The sequence below is a fragment of the Tachyglossus aculeatus genome, chromosome 4 (genome assembly GCF_015852505.1).
Source record: "Tachyglossus aculeatus isolate mTacAcu1 chromosome 4, mTacAcu1.pri, whole genome shotgun sequence".
NCBI lineage: Eukaryota > Metazoa > Chordata > Mammalia > Monotremata > Tachyglossidae > Tachyglossus > Tachyglossus aculeatus.
In genome coordinates this window covers 107,532,264-107,549,078 of record NC_052069.1, presented here as the reverse complement: position 1 = coordinate 107,549,078, position 16,815 = coordinate 107,532,264, and the positions used below count along the sequence as shown (strand labels likewise).

At 45.8% G+C, this 16,815-nt stretch overlaps 2 protein-coding genes across 2 annotated transcripts in view; both read left to right on the top strand.

Moving 5' to 3' along the window:
• The first annotated feature begins 234 nt into the window (after nucleotides 1–234).
• On the top strand, nucleotides 235–13,679 carry ENTR1 (endosome associated trafficking regulator 1). Its single transcript, XM_038745668.1, has 8 exons — nucleotides 235–310; nucleotides 4,166–4,284; nucleotides 4,947–5,351; nucleotides 7,092–7,165; nucleotides 8,941–9,052; nucleotides 9,693–9,755; nucleotides 11,040–11,179; nucleotides 12,528–13,679. The coding sequence occupies exons 1-8, from the start codon at nucleotides 235–237 to the stop codon at nucleotides 12,631–12,633; spliced, it is 1,095 nt and encodes a 364-aa protein (XP_038601596.1). The 3' UTR covers nucleotides 12,634–13,679.
• A 2,663-nt stretch (nucleotides 13,680–16,342) lies between these two features.
• SNAPC4 (small nuclear RNA activating complex polypeptide 4) overlaps nucleotides 16,343–16,815 on the top strand; it is a 46,672-nt gene continuing 46,199 nt past the window's right edge. The window contains exon 1 of the mRNA XM_038745954.1: nucleotides 16,343–16,377. The gene's annotated coding sequence lies outside the window, so the exon portion shown is untranslated. The remainder of the gene's footprint in view (nucleotides 16,378–16,815) is intronic.

The window sequence follows — 16,815 nt, the reverse complement described above, 5'->3', positions numbered from 1 at the left end:
GCCGGCACTTCCGGTCCGCGGACCTCGACGTCACTTCCGGGCGGTGATCCTCGCCGCCACTTCCGATCGGGGAACCTCCCGCCGACGGCACTCACGATGACGTCACTTCCTCTACGCAGCCGGAAGTGGGGGCGGGCGACGGAGGAGGAGGGAAGAAGAGGGAAGAGGGAAGAGGAGAAGAAAGATGGCGGCCATGGAGACGCTGGAGTGAGGGAAACACCCGCCCGCCCGGGAATGTCGGGCTTCTCCCGGCCCCCGCCCGCCGCCGCCGCCCCGTTAGCCCGAGCCCGCAGCCTCGTCATCCAGGACGGTGAGACGGCCGCCACAGTCATCATCATCATAATGAAAATAATAGTAATGATGGTGTCTGTGGAAAAAAAAACCAATAATGATGGCGTTTATTAAGCGCTTACTACGTGCAAAGCACCGTTCTAAGCGCTGGGGAGGATACAAGGTCAGGTTTTCCCATGGGGGGCTCACACTCTTAATCCCCATTTTACAGATGAGGCAACTGCGGCATAGATAATAATAATAATAATAATGATGGCGTTTATTAAGCACTTACTATGTGCAAAGCACCGTTCTAAGCGCTGGGGAGGATACAAGGTTAGGTTGTCCCCTGGGGGGTCACACTCTTAATCCCCATTTTACAGATGAGGCAACTGAGGCATAGATAATAATAACAATAATAATAATAATAATAATGGCGTTTATTAAGCGCTTACTATGTGCAAAGCACTGTTTTAAGCGCTGGGGAGGTTACAAGGTTAGGTTGTCCCATGGGGGGCTCACACTCTTAATCCCCATTTTACAGATGAGGCAACTGAGGCATAGATAATAATAATAATAATAATAATGGCGTTTATTAAGCACTTACTATGTGCAAAGCACCGTTCTAAGCGCTGGGGAGGATCCAAGGTGATCAGGTTGTCCCATGCGGGGCTCACAATCTTAATCCCCATTTTACAGATGAGGCAACTGAGGCATAGATAATAATAATAATGATGGCGTTTATTAAGCACTTATTTCATGCAAAGCACCGCTGTAAGCGCCAGGGAGGATACAAGGTGATCAGGTTGTCCCCTGGGGGGCTCACACTCTTAACTCCCATTTTACAGATGAGGCAACTGAGGCGCAGATAGTAATAATAATGATGGCGTTTACTAAGCGCTTACTCTGTGCGAAGCACCGTTCTAAGCGCTGGGGAGGATACAAGGTTAGGTTGTCCCCTGGGGGGCTCACACTCTTAATCCCCATTTGACAGATGAGGCAACTGAGGCATAGATAATAATAATAATAATAATGATGGTGTTTATTAAGCGCTTACTATGTGCAAAGCACTGTTTTAAGCGCAGGGGAGGTTACAATGTTAGGTTGTCCCGTGGGGGGCTCACACTCTTAATCCCCATTTTACAGATGAGGCAACTGAGGCATAGATAATAATAATAATGATGGCGTTTATTAAGCGCTTATTTCATGCAAAGCACCGCTCTAAGCGCCAGGGAGGATACAAGGTGATCAGGTTGTCCCCTGGGGGGCTCACACTCTTAACTCCCGTTTTACAGATGAGGGAACTGAGGCGCAGAGAATAATAATAATGATGGCGTTTATTAAGCGCTTACTATGTGCAAAGCACTGTTCTAAGCTCCGGGGAGGATACAAGGTGATCAGATTGTCCCATGGGGGGCTCACAGTCTTCATCCCCGTTTTACAGATGAGGGAACTGAGGCGCAGAGAATAATAATAATGATGGCGTTTATTAAGCGCTTACTATGTGCGAATCACCGTTCTAAGCGCTGGGGAGGATACAAGGTTAGGTTTTCCCATGGGGGGCTCACACTCTTAATCCCCATTTTACAGATGAGGCAACTGAGGCATAGATAATAATAATAATCATGATGGCGTTTATTAAGCGCTTACTATGTGCAAAGCACTGTTTTAAGCGCAGGGGAGGTTACAATGTTAGGTTGCCCCGTGGGGGGCTCACACTCTTAATCCCCATTTTACAGATGAGGCAACTGAGGCATAGATAATAATAATAATGATGGCATTTATTAAGCGCTTATTTTGTGCAAAGCACCGCTCTAAGCGCCAGGGAGGATACAAGGTGATCAGGTTGTCCCCTGGGGGGCTCACACTCTTAACTCCCATTTTACAGATGAGGGAACTGAGGCGCAGAGAATAATAATAATGATGGCGTTTATTAAGCGCTTACTATGTGCAAAGCACTGTTTTAAGTGCAGGGGAGGTTACAAGGTTAGGTTGTCCCATGGGGGGGCTCACGATCTTAATCCCCGTTTTACAGATGAGGGAACTGAGGCCTAGATAATAATAATAACGATGGCGTTTATTAAGCGCTTATTACGTGCAAAGCACCGCTCTAAGCGCCAGGGAGGATACAAGGTGATCAGGTTTGTCCCATGGGGGGCTCACAATCTTAATCCCCATTTTACAGATGAGGGAACTGAGGCACAGATAATAATAATAATGATGTCGTCTATTAAGCACTTACTACGTGCAAAGCACTGTTCTAAGCGCCGGGGAGGGTACAAGGTTAGGTTGTCCCATGGGGGGCCTGCAATCCTAATCCCCATTTTACAGATGAGGGAACTGAGGCACAGAGAAGAATAATAATGATGGTGTTTATTAAGCGCTTACTATGTGCAAAGCACCGCTCTAAGCGCCGGGGAGGATACAAGGTTAGGTTGTCCCATGGGGGGCCCGCAGTGTTAATCCCCATTTTACAGATGAGGGAACTGAGGCGCAGAGAATAATAATAATGATGGCGTTTATCATTAGTACAGAGCACTGGACTAAGCGCTTGGGAAGTACAAGTTGGCAACATATAGAGACGGTCCCTACCCAACAGTGGGCTCACAGTCTAAAAGGGGGAGATAGAGATCTAAACCAAACATACTAACAAAATAAAATAAATAGAATAGATATGTGCAAGTAAAATAAATAAATAGAGTAATAGATGAAAGCAATCGAGCAGAGCAGAATAAAAGCAATCAGTCGATGTTGAGTGCTTATTGTGTGCGGAGCATTGTACTAAACACTTGGGAGAGTGCAGCAGAGTTCGTAGACACTTTCCCTGAGCTCAGTGAGCTTCTAGTCTAAGTAAAAGTGGGAGGAATCGAGCTGGTGCGTGAGGGAAAGGGAGCAGTGGGGCCTCAGCGTGATGTAGGGGATAGAGCACGGGCCTGGGTTCTAATCCCGGCCCTGCTGTTTGTCTGCTGTGTGACCTTGGGTAAGTCACTTCACTTCTTCATGCCTCAGTTACCTCGTATCCACCCTAGTGCTTGGTACAATGCCTGGCACGTAGTAAGCGCTTAACGGATATAATTATGATTATTATTACCAGGATGGGAAGGGAGGAGTGACGTTCGTGGGGTGGAAGAGAGGTGGAGACAGATGTGCTGGGGCAATTCTGGGCAGGGTTGAGCCATGAGGGAGAGGATAGATAGTCACACAGTGAAAATGGGTTTACTCAATTGAGCCTCTGATGTGATTATCAGATTGTAAACTCCTGGACGGTAGAGATTGTGTCTCTACGGCCCCCAAGCACCCAACACAGTACTCTAACACTAGGCCATTTGATTTAATAATAACAATAATCGAGGTATTGTTAATCGCTTACTCTTTGCCAAGCACCGCATTAGGCACTGGGGTAGATAAAAGATCATCAGGACCCATGTGGACCTTGCAGTTTGAAGAGGGAGAACAGGTATTGAATCCCCGTTTTACAGATGAGGGGCCTGAGGTCCAGAGAAGTCAACTAACTTGACCGAGGTCACACAGCAGACAAGTGGCAGAGACAGAATTAGAACCGAGGTGATGGTTAGATTGACTCCCAGGAACGTGCGCTTTCCAGGAGGCCATCCTGCTTCCTCTCTGCTTTGAACTGTTGAGAGGGCAAAAAATAGAATGGTGAGGAAAGGAAAGTTAGAGATGTTAAAGCAGGGGAGGAAGGAGAGTGAGGAGGACAGGGTGTGCCTAGAGTAAAGAATGTCAGATTAGGGGACTCCTCTCTTAGCGCCATACAGTAACAGTGGGTCAGTAGAAAGAGGTATGCGTGTCTAGATTCGGTGCCTGTAAAAAGCTGAATAGGTTTGAAACCTTCATGAAATCTGATTGATTTTTTTTTTGACTCTCAAAATTTCAGATGACAAAGCCGAAGCGGTGGATGAAGCAGCAAATCCATTCTCCTTCAAAGAGTTTCTGAAAAGCAAGAACCTCGGCCTATCGAAAGAAGACCCAGCCAACTGTAGAATTTATCCCAAGGTAAATTTAAAAAGCTGGAGTCACCCGAAGTTCTACAGCAGAAAAAAATGATGTGCGTTTTGCCCTGCCCTTTAGTCTGATAGTCAGTCACTTGTACTGCAAGACAGCAGATGATCGCAAAATGTCTCACTTCAAGTGGAAGTCATGTAGGATTACCGTGTGAAGATGTTTGGTCCATTTGTTCTATCTTATGCTGTCGAGTCGTCTCTGACCCATAGCGACGCCATGGACACATCTCTCCCAGGATGCCCCGACTCCATCCTTCAGTCGTTCTGGTAGCGTGCATCCATACGGTTTTCTTGGTAAAAATTCTGCATTGCCTCCTTCCACACGGTAAACTTGAGTCTCTGCCCTCTACTCTCTCCCGTGCCATTGCTGCCCAGCACGGCTGAGTTTTGATTTATCTCAGATTGCCTTCCACTTGCTAGCCACTGCCCAAGCTGGGAATGGAATGGATATGCCACTGCTTGCCTCTCCCACCCATACTAAAGGCTGGTAGAGTACTGGAAACTCTTCAGGTGCGACCCCAAAAGCGGGTCCGTACAGAGCTCCAAATAAAAGAACACTGAACCAAAAAAAAAAAAACAAACCCAGAAGATAATATTCTCAACTCATCGGGGAAAGACTCTTTGGAGGTTTTCATCTTCGTTCTCTTTCTGTAGGAATCTTCAAGGCTGTCAGAACTTGAAGATGATTCAGCCGCTTCTAAAACCACAGGACGCAGCCTGGGCTATCAGGAACCATTTTTCCAAGACCCTACAGCGGCTGGGAGCTTGTTGGCCGGAATCGAGGATGACGACTGGAGAGGGAGTTACCACCCGTCGGCCGTGGAACAAACCCACGCCTCCAGAGTCGCTATTAGCACATCACCTTATAGTACCTATGCTTCGTTATTTTCCCACTCAGATGAATTATCGGGGATTGAGTCTCTTGCCCCATGGACCGGAAATGACGATGACTCATTTCTGTCAACCATATCTCAAGGGAATACAAACAAAGATTTTGCTGCTCCTGAGGAATTTTCAGGAGAGCGTCACTTTCAGTCTCTGCAGATGAGCTACAAAGCCGTAAGTGAGAGAGAGTGGGGCTGGGGGTGGGGGGTGGAGAAGAAGAGTGGCTGTCCATCACCTTTCTAGGAAAGCATCATCACCTGCTTTGCGGACATTATCTCTCTCGGAAAAATAAGAATCACATTGCTTCCCTTGTGTCTTTTAGACCTCTGAAAACAAAGACAGCAGTAGCACAGTTACCCTGAGGTCCGGGGAGATGGACCGTGGCTAGTAGGTTAGCCGTCAGCGTGAAGGCAGATATGAATACAAATCTAGTTAGTATAATTAAAGAGAATGGTTAAGGCAAAGAGAGAAGCTAGTATAGTAGGATCTCTGGGCGCACGGTCACTAAACTGAATTTCTTATTTTTAAAATCAGTTGTTCTATAAGAGAGCAAATCGACCTTCTGCTCTTGTTTTTTTTCTGTCCTTTCATAAAAGAAAAGTGCCATCACTGGGGGGCAGATCAATAGTCTTCGTCTCCAACAGAAACAAAAGGATGCTTGGAGGAACTGTTCCAATGTACTTCTGCCACTGGGTTGCTGTGTGACCTGGGACAAGTCACTTAACTTTTCTATGCTTCAGTTTCCTCATTTTAAAAATGGAGATTCAATATCTGTTCTCCGTCAGATTTAAACAGCCCTGTGTGAGGCACGGACTGGTCCGACCCGATTATCTAATATCTACCTCAGTTCTTGGCACGTATTTATCACTCAATGAACACCATTTTTATTTTTATTATTATTAATATCATCTTTGTCATTCAACCTAATACAATTCCCCAATTTATCCCCATTTTATCTCTCAACTTTCTCTCCAGTTACCTTTTTTAGTCATTCATTTCATAAATTTATTCAAGCCTTTCTCAAACTTACTGATAAAGCCTGGGCAACTTTCTGAGCTAACAAATTTCCTGTGCTTACAGTGTGCTTTGGAAAAAGTTTCCTCTTGCTTGTTTCGAAGATACCTCTGTCAGTCCTCCTGATCTATTGTGGAGTTTCTTCATCAACCATTCCACGTTAGCCCCGTCCAAGCACTTTTATAATTTTTGTAACACTGATCATGTACCCGCTTCGAGTCTTCGTTTTCCAGACCGCAAAGAGCTAATCTGTTTTTGTCTTAACTCACTTAAGAAGCTTCTGTATCCCCCCAATCATATTTGTTGCCTTACTCGAGCTTCCTAAAATGCCAGTGCCAAAATTATGTACAATATTCCAGATGGGCCTCAGTTTCCTCATCTGTGCAATGGGGATGAAATATCTGTTGTCCCCTCTTCCTCAGGCTGTGAGTGCCATGTCTGACCTGATTATCTTTTAGCTATTCCAGCTTTTAGTATAGTGCTGGGCACATAGTAAGCACCTAAGTAATACAATTACTAGTGTTTTTTATTATTAATAACAAAGTAAGGGCTTACCATGGTATTTCAGGGAGGGGTAAGAAAAAATAAAAGGAGCCTTTTATTTTTTCTTGCCCCACCTTGATGCTGCCGAGCATTTGGTAGGCATTTTTCCCGCTGCCATATTGGGATATTGCCATATTAATATTGGCATATTAATTTAAAAGAAGAGTCAACAGTGTCTCTGGGACTTTTTTTTGGAGATACGGGCACTGCTGATAGCGTAGAGCCCATCATCGTGGAGTGGTAACGGGTAGTTTTGTTTTCTTCTAGAAAGAGACTCCCGGCCCCAGCTGCAGAGTTGCAGTTTACCCTCCAGCTCAGACCCTTAGTGTTTCTAATTAGAAATTTCTTTTCCTCCAGCTTAAAGAAGAAAACTACAAATTAAGAAGAAAAATTATCGAAATTCAGAGCTTCTCTGATACTCAGACAGAAATGTATGTACACTGCTATTTAGCCCAAAATGTTAAATTTTGAAGGCATTGTTTCATCTCTCCCAATTTCCAAAGGCTGACTATAGTAGAGTATAATAGGCCTTTGTAGAGTTGCTTGCATTTTTATCTTGCCGACTTCAGTACAAGAAGCTTTATACCCAAGTTGGCTTATTTAAAGGCCTTGCTCTTCTGCTTAACCAACTTCAGCCCATTTTGTTGAGGCATTTCTAGCAGGCTTTAAAAAAAATTTTACATCACCAGAGCCAAATGAACTGTGAAACCAATCTTGGAGCAATGTCTCTTTATTAGCAGAGATCTATTAGATTATGGGATTTGGGGATTCCCTCATCTCCTCCCATCTTCCCATCTGTACATGTCCCATTTTTTTTCCTGTCTCTCAATCAATCAATTGTATTTATTGAGCGCTTACTATGTAAGTGAGTGCCCTAATTAAATATGATAGACTGAGTGACCAAAGTTCTGAGCTTGTGAGAGAGTAAAGATGATGTTGCTGTCTACAGTGATGGGAAAATCAGGAGGAGGACAGGGTTTGGGAGGGAAGGGAAGGAGTTCTGTTTTGAACAAGTTAAAGTCTAAGGTGACTGGAAAGGCAGGAGGAAATGTGAGACTGCAAAGAGGGAGAGAGATCAGGGCTGGAGATGTAGATTAGATGTAATCCTCACAGAGGTGGTAGTTGAAGATGCAGGAGTGAATGAGGCTTTCTGATTCATTCGTCTCTCCTGTCAACACCAAGTTTATCCTCTGTTTCCCTCTTCCTCCTTTAGTCCTTTCGTGTCGTACTCTAATCTCTTGTTTTTCCCTCGCTTCTTCCCCCAATATCCATTGCTTCCTGTCCACACCTCCCTTCTGCCTTCCCCCTTCACTATTCAGCCTTTTTCCTGCTTTCTTGTCTTTCCCTTCCAACTCCTCCGCTGCTAGGCGATTCTGGAGGAGTTAAGCTGGATAAAGTGGGGTTAAGCCAGTCCCTTGCCACTGTACATAGCTCCATCAGCCTGCCCAGGATTAAAGCACAAACTTCACCCTAAATTTCCCAGGCACTGAATTCAGTGCTCTGCGCAGAGTATTTGTGCTCAAGTACTACTGATTGATTGGAGTAGCGGCAAAAGCAGCCGCAGAGGAAATGAGCTTCCCATCTTTTCCTGCTACCGCTGCCCTTGTTTCTTCATGGTGACAGGAATCATGTCTCTCTGTGGAGCTTGAGAGGGCCAGACTCAGCAAACCTCATCTTTGTTCAAAGGTGATCTCCAAAGCTGAGCAGAAACTGCCCACTATTTTTGTTGAAAGTCAGGGACCGTGGATTGAGCATTTTAGTAGAAAAATGATCCGGGCAGCAGAGTGAAGTATGGATTAGAGTTGGGAGAGACAATGAGCCCCATGTGGGACAGGGTCTATGTCTAATCGGATTGTATTTTACCTACCTCAGCCTTTAGCTCAGGGCTTGGTATAGTCGGCACTTAACAAGACTGTGAGTCCCTTGTTGGGCAGGGATTTTCTCTATCTGTTGCCAAATTGTACTTTCCAAGCACTTAGTACAGCGCTCTGCACACGGTAAGCGCTCAATAAATACAATTGAGTGAATGACTAAATAAAAATTCTCAAGAACATCAGAGTTTGACAGCCAGATTCTCTGACCATCACACTCCGCCATTGCCCGATGTTGTGTTGAGCAAGTTAAGCACCTTAAGGCAGTTCAGCGGCTCTTTTGGGTTGAAATCAAGGTGGTAAAAATAATCCATTCTTTTCCCTGTTTTAACAAGGGTGAGAACCCTCGAGAGGAAATTAGAAGCCAAAATAATTAAGGAAGAAACCGACTATCAAGACCTGGAATCAGTGGTTCAGCAAGTGGAACAGAATCTCAAGCTGATGACCGTAAATAAATATTAAATTTCTTGGAATTAGGTTTGTAGGATTCCAATAGGGAGTGGGGTGTGCTGGGAAAATACTTCTATAGCATAAAGTCAGATTCGGCCCGTGGTGGTTATTATGACTCTGAAAGTTCTCTTAGCTGGCTGGGCTTCTGATTTCCTTTCTGCGAAAGGGGACTAATTTTTATATAAATGTGTTGACAATTACTAGCAAGTGTGTGGGGAGCAGTGCCTGGGGAGGGTAAAGTTTCCTGTATGAGGCTGAAAAATAATTCCTTAAGAGCTTAGAGTGAGTAGAAGCCAAACTAGCTCCAAGGAAAGATTACGTGATGATCAGAACTGATTTTTTAATACTTAATGAGGACCCACTTTTTTGTGCTTTTATGAGCAACCACAGTGCGAGGCCCCGTTTACAGTGTACTTTCTTCATTCTAGGGTCTGGTTTCAATGCAAACTCCTCTGGTCAGTTTACATTCAAGGGGCCAGCTCACTTCATATGGTTAGGCAGGTAGTGTGGTGATCTATCATAAAATAGTCGCTGCACTTTCCAGAAGGTACCACTTAGGAATGACCCATCTCACAAAGCTTCTTTTTCAATCTCTCCCTCTCTTTCAAAATATATGACTCTACTCGTGTTGCAACAGAAACGAGCAGTGAAGGCAGAAAATCATATTACAAAACTCAAGCAGGACATCAATTTCCTCCAGGTGAGTTAAAAGTGTCTAACGTTCTGTGGTTCTGGAACTTAGGTATTGTCTAGTCTACATATGAATGTAAGAAAGGAAATGTGACATGAGACTATCGGTGAGTTCATTTCATTTTATCCTGGCAAAGTTTGTGAGTGAACACACTGGGAAGAAAATTGGGAATTTTAACCAATTTTGGGGATGTCCTTGGCTTTCCTTAGATTAGGTGTCAGCAAATGATGGCCAAAGTATCAGAGGTGACACCCTAAGCCATTCTAGATGGCATTCCAGCCTCTGAGCTAGTGGCCTCTTTCCTGTCCTGGGGATTAGAAGAAGCTTGCGGGGTTTGGAGACTCAGTTTCCACTCTTGTGACCCATAAGGCCCTTCTGGGTCCCCTTTGCTCTCCCTCATTCTCCTTTTGGGGAACAGGGAGTGTCCCTGGGAGCAGTCAGGATAATAATGGAACGCTTCCTGTGCTTAGAGCTTTGTCCTAAGCACTTGGGAGAGGAACAGTAGCTATCGGGGATACAGTCCAACCCACCTGAGTTTGGCGTCGGTGGCGGCCAGGTGACACAGCCAGAGGGTCCTCTGGGCCTGCCGCACGGGTGACCATCTCTTCCCCGAAGCCCCACCAGCCAACAATGCGCAAATCATTCGTCTTTGTTCCTAGCTGTTTGGACAGGATGTGATTCCATCAAAAATGGAATGAAGTATGCGGTTTTACTGAGTGGGAGGGTTCCAGCTTGACGGTTGGGAAATGAATAACCAGGAGAATCCACGTCCACCACCCCCCTTTCAAGGGCTTATCCAATTGGGAAAGCTGAGTGAGAACAGAGACTGCCCCAGTTCCAACAATCCTTAGGAACACGTGAGGGGTCAGACAGGTACAGGGGGAGATGTTCGTTCCAAAGCAGTGGTCCGGGCCCAAGGTTACAGTTTGTTTTGCATCTCTGCAAATGTTCATAATAGTAATAATAATAATGGCATTTATTAAGCACTTTGTGCAAAGCACTGTTCTAAGCGCTGAGGAGGTTACAAGGTGATCAGGTTGTCCCACGGGGGGCTCACAGTCTTAATCCCCATTTTACAGATGAGGGAACTGAGGCACAGAGAAGTGAAGTGACTTGCCCAAAGTCACCCAGCTGACAGTTGGCGGAGCCGGGATTTGAACCCATGACCTCTGATTCCAAAGCCCGGGCTCTTTCCACTGAGCCATGCTGCTTCTCTGAGCCACGCTGCAGTTGAAAGTACTTTCTTTACCAGTTAATTCATCAGTGGGCCTGTTCACTTTTTTTTTTCAAAAGCTTCAAGTGATTAATTACAAGAGGGAAAATGAAATGTTGCGATCCGGCCAGATGGCCAATTTAACCGTGGTTAAACAGAACACAGATGTAGCCCTGCAGAATCTCCACACAGTTATGAGCAACGCACGCACGTCAATCAGGTCAGTATCTCGGGCCCAGTCTTGTGCAACTCTGCTGAAGTCATGTCGTGGGAATAGTCTTCCCCGGGGGGCTGCTAGTGGAGCGGTTCGTTCCTTTTACGATGCTTTAAAAGAACCAAGGTCCGGGACGTCACTGTTGGCACTTCCTAGGTAGTAGGAGGGGGCCAGGGGCCCATTTGTAAATTGTAGAATAATAGGGCGCACCAAGTCGCTTAGCCCACTTTCTAAACGGGAAACAACGTGGCCTATCGGGAAGAACACAGGTCTGGGAGTTAGCAGACCTGAGTTCTAGTTCAGCTTTGCTTTTGGTCTGCAGGGTGACCCTGGGCAAGACGCTTTGTCCTCTCTATGCCTCCGTTTCCTCATCTGTAAAATGGGGGTGAGAGCTACTCTCCCTATCTCGATTGTGAGCCCTTTATGGGATGGGGACTGCACTCAGTTCCTTGACTAAACCCTTTTTTCCTTTTCTTCCACTCCCTTCTGCGTCGCCCTGACTTGCTCCCTTCATTCGTCCTCACTACCAGCCCCACAGCACTTAGGTACATATCCGTAATTTCTTTATTAATGTCTGTCTCCCCCCTCTAGACTGTAAGCTTATTGTGGGCAGGAAATGTCTGTTATATTGTTAAATTGTAGTCTACCAAGCGCTTAGTACAGTGCTCCCCCCCTTTTAGACTGTGAGCCCACTGTTGGGTAGGGACTGTCTCTATATGTTGCCAATCATCATCAATCATATTTATTGAGCGCTTACTATGTGCAGAGCACTGTACTAAGCGCTTGGGAAGTACAAATTGGCAACATATAGAGACAGTCCCTACCCAACAGTGGGATCACAGTCTAAAAATTTGTACTTCCCAAGCGCTTAGTACAGTGCTCTGCACACAGTTAGCGCTCAATAAATACGATTGATGATGATGATGATGCTCTACACACAGTAAGCACTTTATAAATACGATTGATTTATCTTACGTAGTACAGTGCTTGGCACGTAGTAAGTGCTTAACAAGTACCACTATTATTATTGTTATTAGTATTATTTTGACTATTTACCCTAGCGCTTAGCCCAGTTGTGGGGCCATAGTAAGTGCTTAATAAATGCCGTCATCATCATCATTATTCTTTTCTTGATTCTCAGACTGCTGCCTAACCATCCAAGTTAACTGCCTTTTTCCCCTTGCATCTTTTGCAAACTAGACTTTAGCCAGTTTAACTGGCTTTGGCTAAGTAAAAACGGAGCACTTTTGATGTCAAACCTACAGCTTTGTATTATAATCTTTCCTGTCTCGTTTATAGTGTCCTGGCTTACGTGAGCCCCAAACTCTTAAAAACCTTTTCCTTCTTATTTTAGGCAGCTGGTTTCTGGAGGAGAAACACTGAATCTTGTTGCTGAGATCCTTAAATCCATAGACAAAATTTCCGAAGTTAAAGAGGAGACAGAAGATGAGTCTCGATAACCCAGTGAACTGATTTCCTTCCCGACAGCTCTGTTTACATTTCAAAAACACTACTTTCTACGTGGAAAGGCAGTTGTCTTCCAATATGCAGTTTCCACCCTTAGAAGCTAAGTGTTTTCCCTATAATAGTTAAGTATAGATCACGAAATGGTAACTTCGTGGTCTTAAAGTGTTATTAGCCTTGAAACGCATTCGAGTAGTAAAAAACTAATGGATTCATGTTGCACCTACATCTTATATCAATTAGCTACTTGGGGCGGAATACAGGTGTACATAAGGTTTACACGCTTCCTTATATTTGCTTGAAAGGATAGAGACTCTTTCATGCAATTGCTAAATCTGGATATGAGTTCTAGGGTAAACATTGCTTTCAATTGCCTGTTAATGCTTCCTGGACACTAATTTCAAGATGGGCCAAATTTTGTTTGCCCTTGAAGCTGTTTTTTGGCAGGGAGTAGATGAGCAGAAGCAATAGTAAGCTACACCAAACTACTGTCTTGAACCTAAGCCTTTTTTTAAAAAACAAAAACAAAAAAACCTCTTGGCCTGTTTAATACCACCAACAGATCTTTCCCTTCAGTCTTGAGCCAGTGAATCAAGTCCTTTTTTCAGAAATTTTGTTTAGAATTTTTTTTTTTTTTACAATTCTTCCGTGACACCTGGCCTGAAGCTCTGACTTTTAATAGATCTGTTAGGTACTACTACGCTGCCACATCTAGTTGATGTCTTTTGCCTCAGGCATTGCTCAGTGTATTAGTATTACATAGTGGTACACTGGTTAAATGCACCTTTTTCAGATTTTTATATTTTAAACACATTTACCTGTGTGGAGTCATTCCACTTTCGGATTCCACTGATTACATACGATGTAGGATGCAGTATTGTTCAAAAATATTTCTAGGTTAATAGTGACAGCATTCTCTAGGGTTTATGTTTTTCAAATTTTTCTACAAGCTAGCTAAGGGCACCCGAATTTTTACAAAACCGTTGCCTGTACTGTGGATGTAAACTTTTTAAAATAAAATTCCGTTCGGACACATTTTAAATCCTTACTATTTAATAAAGTCCTAGACTGTGTGTGTAATCTACATTTTAATTGACGCAGGGAAGGGTAAGGCAGTGATCGGTGGTAGTAAGGGTCAAGTGTGGAACAATTAAATGCTTGCTAACAGACCTTTCTGGAAATGCATGCAAAACAATGAAATGGATGAATTAGGACAGAATGGGGGGGCCTGGTGGGAATAAATTAGCATGTCTTCACTCCTGAAAAACAATTGAATTTAGTCAAACACAAGGTAAGTGGTTATCTCCCTGGTAATCTTTGTAGTTTGAGAATTATTCTCAAAATGTGGCCCTCGTCTCCTAGAAGCTGGCTTTGGAGAGGAAGACACAAAGAAGGAGCTTGGAAACTGGAATATCAGCTTTTCCCAACCCCACTTTTCTCCCCTGGGCCCGAGACCCTCAACTTGGATTTAGCAAGCAATGCTACAACTGGGAGTCATTTCCCGCAGAAGCAGGCACCGCCATCGAGGAAAAGAAAAACTCTTTCAGAGCAGAAGTTTTGTAAAGAAGGAGAGGAATGGAGGCAGAGGAGAAAAGAGTGCCAAAAACCCCACCGCAAGGGTCAGCCTTGTGATGTGCATAATGGGTCCCGGACTTTGGGTGCTTCATTGACCCTTTCCGTAGCACAAATAGTAGGGAAGCCGCGTGGCCGAGTGGAAAGAGCCCAGGCTTGGGAGTCAGAGGTTGTGGGTTCTAATCCCGACTCCGCCGCTTGTCCCTGGTGTGACTTTGGGCAAGTCACTTATCTTCTCTGTGCCTCGGTTCCCCCATCTGTAAAATGGGGATGAAGACTGTGAGCCCCACGAGGGACAACCTGATCACCTTGTAACCTCCCCAGCGCTTAGATCAGTGCTTTGCATATAGAAAGTGCTTAATAAAGGCCATTATTATTAAATAGTTATCGGAGAAGCAGCGTGGCTCTGTGGAAGGAGCCCAGGCTTTGGAGTCAGAGGTCGCGGGTTCAAATCCCGGCTCCGCCAATTGTCAGCTGTGTGACTTTGGGCAAGTCACTTCTCTGCGCCTCAGTTACCTCATCTGTAAAATGGGGATTAAGGTTGTGAGCCCCCTGTGGGACAACCTGATCACCTTGTAAGCTCCCCAGCGCTTAGAACAGTGCTTTGCACATAGCGCTTAATAAATGCCATCATCATCATTATTATTAAATAGTTATCCGAGAAGCAGCGTGGCTCCGTGGAAGGAGCCTGGGCTTTGGAGTCAGAGGTCATGGGTTCAAACCCCGGCTTCACCAATTGTCAGCTGTGTGACTTTGGGCAAGTCACTTCTCTGTGCCTCAGTTACCTCATCTGTAAAATGGGGATTAAGGTTGTAAGCCCCCCGTGGGACAACCTGATCACCGAGTATTCCTCCAGTGCTTGGAAGAGTGCTTGGCATATAGTAAGTGCTTAATAAATGCCATCAATCAATCAATCAATCATATTTATTGAGCGCTTGCTATGTGCAGAGCACTGTACTAAGTGCTTGGGAAGTACAAGTTGGCAACATATAGAGACAGTCCCTACCCAACTTCTCTGCGCCTCAGTTACCTCATCTGTAAAATGGGGATTAAGGTTGTGAGCCCCATGTGGGACAACCTGATCACCTAGTATTCCCCCAGCGCTTGGAAGAGTGCTTGGCATATAGTAGGAGCTTAACAAATGCCATCATTATTATAGGGGACTCGTGGGCTAGGGCGGATGGCTGTGTGACTGGGCAAGTCACTTCTCTGCGCCTCAGTTCCCTCATCTGTAAAATGGGGATTAAGGTTGTGAGCCCCAAGTGGGACAACCTGATCACCCAGTATTCTCCCAGCGCTTGGAAGAGTGCTTGGCATATAGTAAGCGCTTAACAAATACCATCATTATTATAGGGGACTCGTGGGCTAGGGCGGATGTGGGCCCACTGTTGGGTAGGGACTGTCCCTATATGTTGCCAACTTGTACTTCCCAAGCGCTTAGTACAGTGCTCTGCACACGGTAAGCGCTCAATAAATACGATTGATTGATTGATGGCTGTTTGGGCAAGTCACTTCTCTGCGCCTCAGTTCCCTCATCTGTAAAATGGGGATTAATGTCCCCTACGTGGGACAGCCTGATCACCGTGTAAACTCCCCAGCGCTTAGAACAGTGCTTTGCGCATAGTAAGCGCTTAATAAATGCCATCATCCATCATGAGAAGAAGCGTGGCTCAGTGGAAAAGAGCCTGGGCTTTGGAGTCAGAGGTCATGGGTTCAAATCCCGACTCCACCACAGGTCTGCCGTGTGACCTTGGGCAAGTCACTTCTCTGAGCCTCAGTTCCCTCATCTGTAAAATGGGGATTAAGACTGTGAGCCCCACAGGGGACAACTTGATCACCTTGTATCCCCCCAGCGCTTAGAACGGTGCTCTGCACATAGTAAGCGCTTAATAAATGCCATTATTATTATTATTATTGTTATTATTATTACTATTATTATTATTATCATCATCTTTGCCTCCGACCAACGGTCGCCTGAGGGGAGGTGGGAGAGAAGGCCGCGTCGCGTGAGCGCGCACGCGCGCCCCCTCGCCTGAGGTGGTACTGCGCACGCGCGGGAGCAGGGCGAGGGTGGGGGGGGGGAGCGAGGGGAGACCTCGGAGCATGCGCAGTGAAGCCGGGCCGGAGCCCGAGGCCTTGTCCCTGCCTTAGTGGCCCAGCGGGCGAAGGTGAGGGGGCCCTCACCCAGGGAAGGGGCAGGCCAAAGGAGACGGGCGACCGAGGGCAACCAGGGGGCCACCGGGGCCGAGGGACCCTGGCAGGGGACGGGAGAGAGTCAGGGCTCAGAAGGGGGGCCCGGGGTGGAAGGGGCAACCTCCTTCATGGAGGTGGCAGGGGAGCATGCAAGAGGGGTGAGGGGGCTCGACTGCAAAGTAGCAATGGTGACGAGAAAAAAGGAAGAAAAAGCCCTAAAATGGGCACCTGCCAGGGCAAGGGTGGCATGTTGTGAACGGCTGCTTCGATTTCCCTGCCGTCCTAAGGGAAGCCAGTTGTTTGGCTCACCCTGGGTGGGCAAAGGATTCAGGGGCCTGCAGTTAGCTTGTTAATATGTGGTGTTTTGTTGGCTGCCTCTCCCTTCTAGACTGTGAGCCCGCTGGTGGGTAGGG

Bases quoted from the DNA above. Each gene is read 5' to 3' on its own strand.
- ENTR1 (XM_038745668.1), top strand. From the start codon at position 235: ATGTCGGGCTTCTCCCGGCCCCCGCCCGCCGCCGCCGCCCCGTTAGCC. The intron at 311-4,165 runs GTGAGACGGCCG...TCAAAATTTCAG, and splicing joins CAGCCTCGTCATCCAGGACG to ATGACAAAGCCGAAGCGGTG. The intron at 5,352-7,091 runs GTAAGTGAGAGA...CTTTTCCTCCAG, and splicing joins TGCAGATGAGCTACAAAGCC to CTTAAAGAAGAAAACTACAA.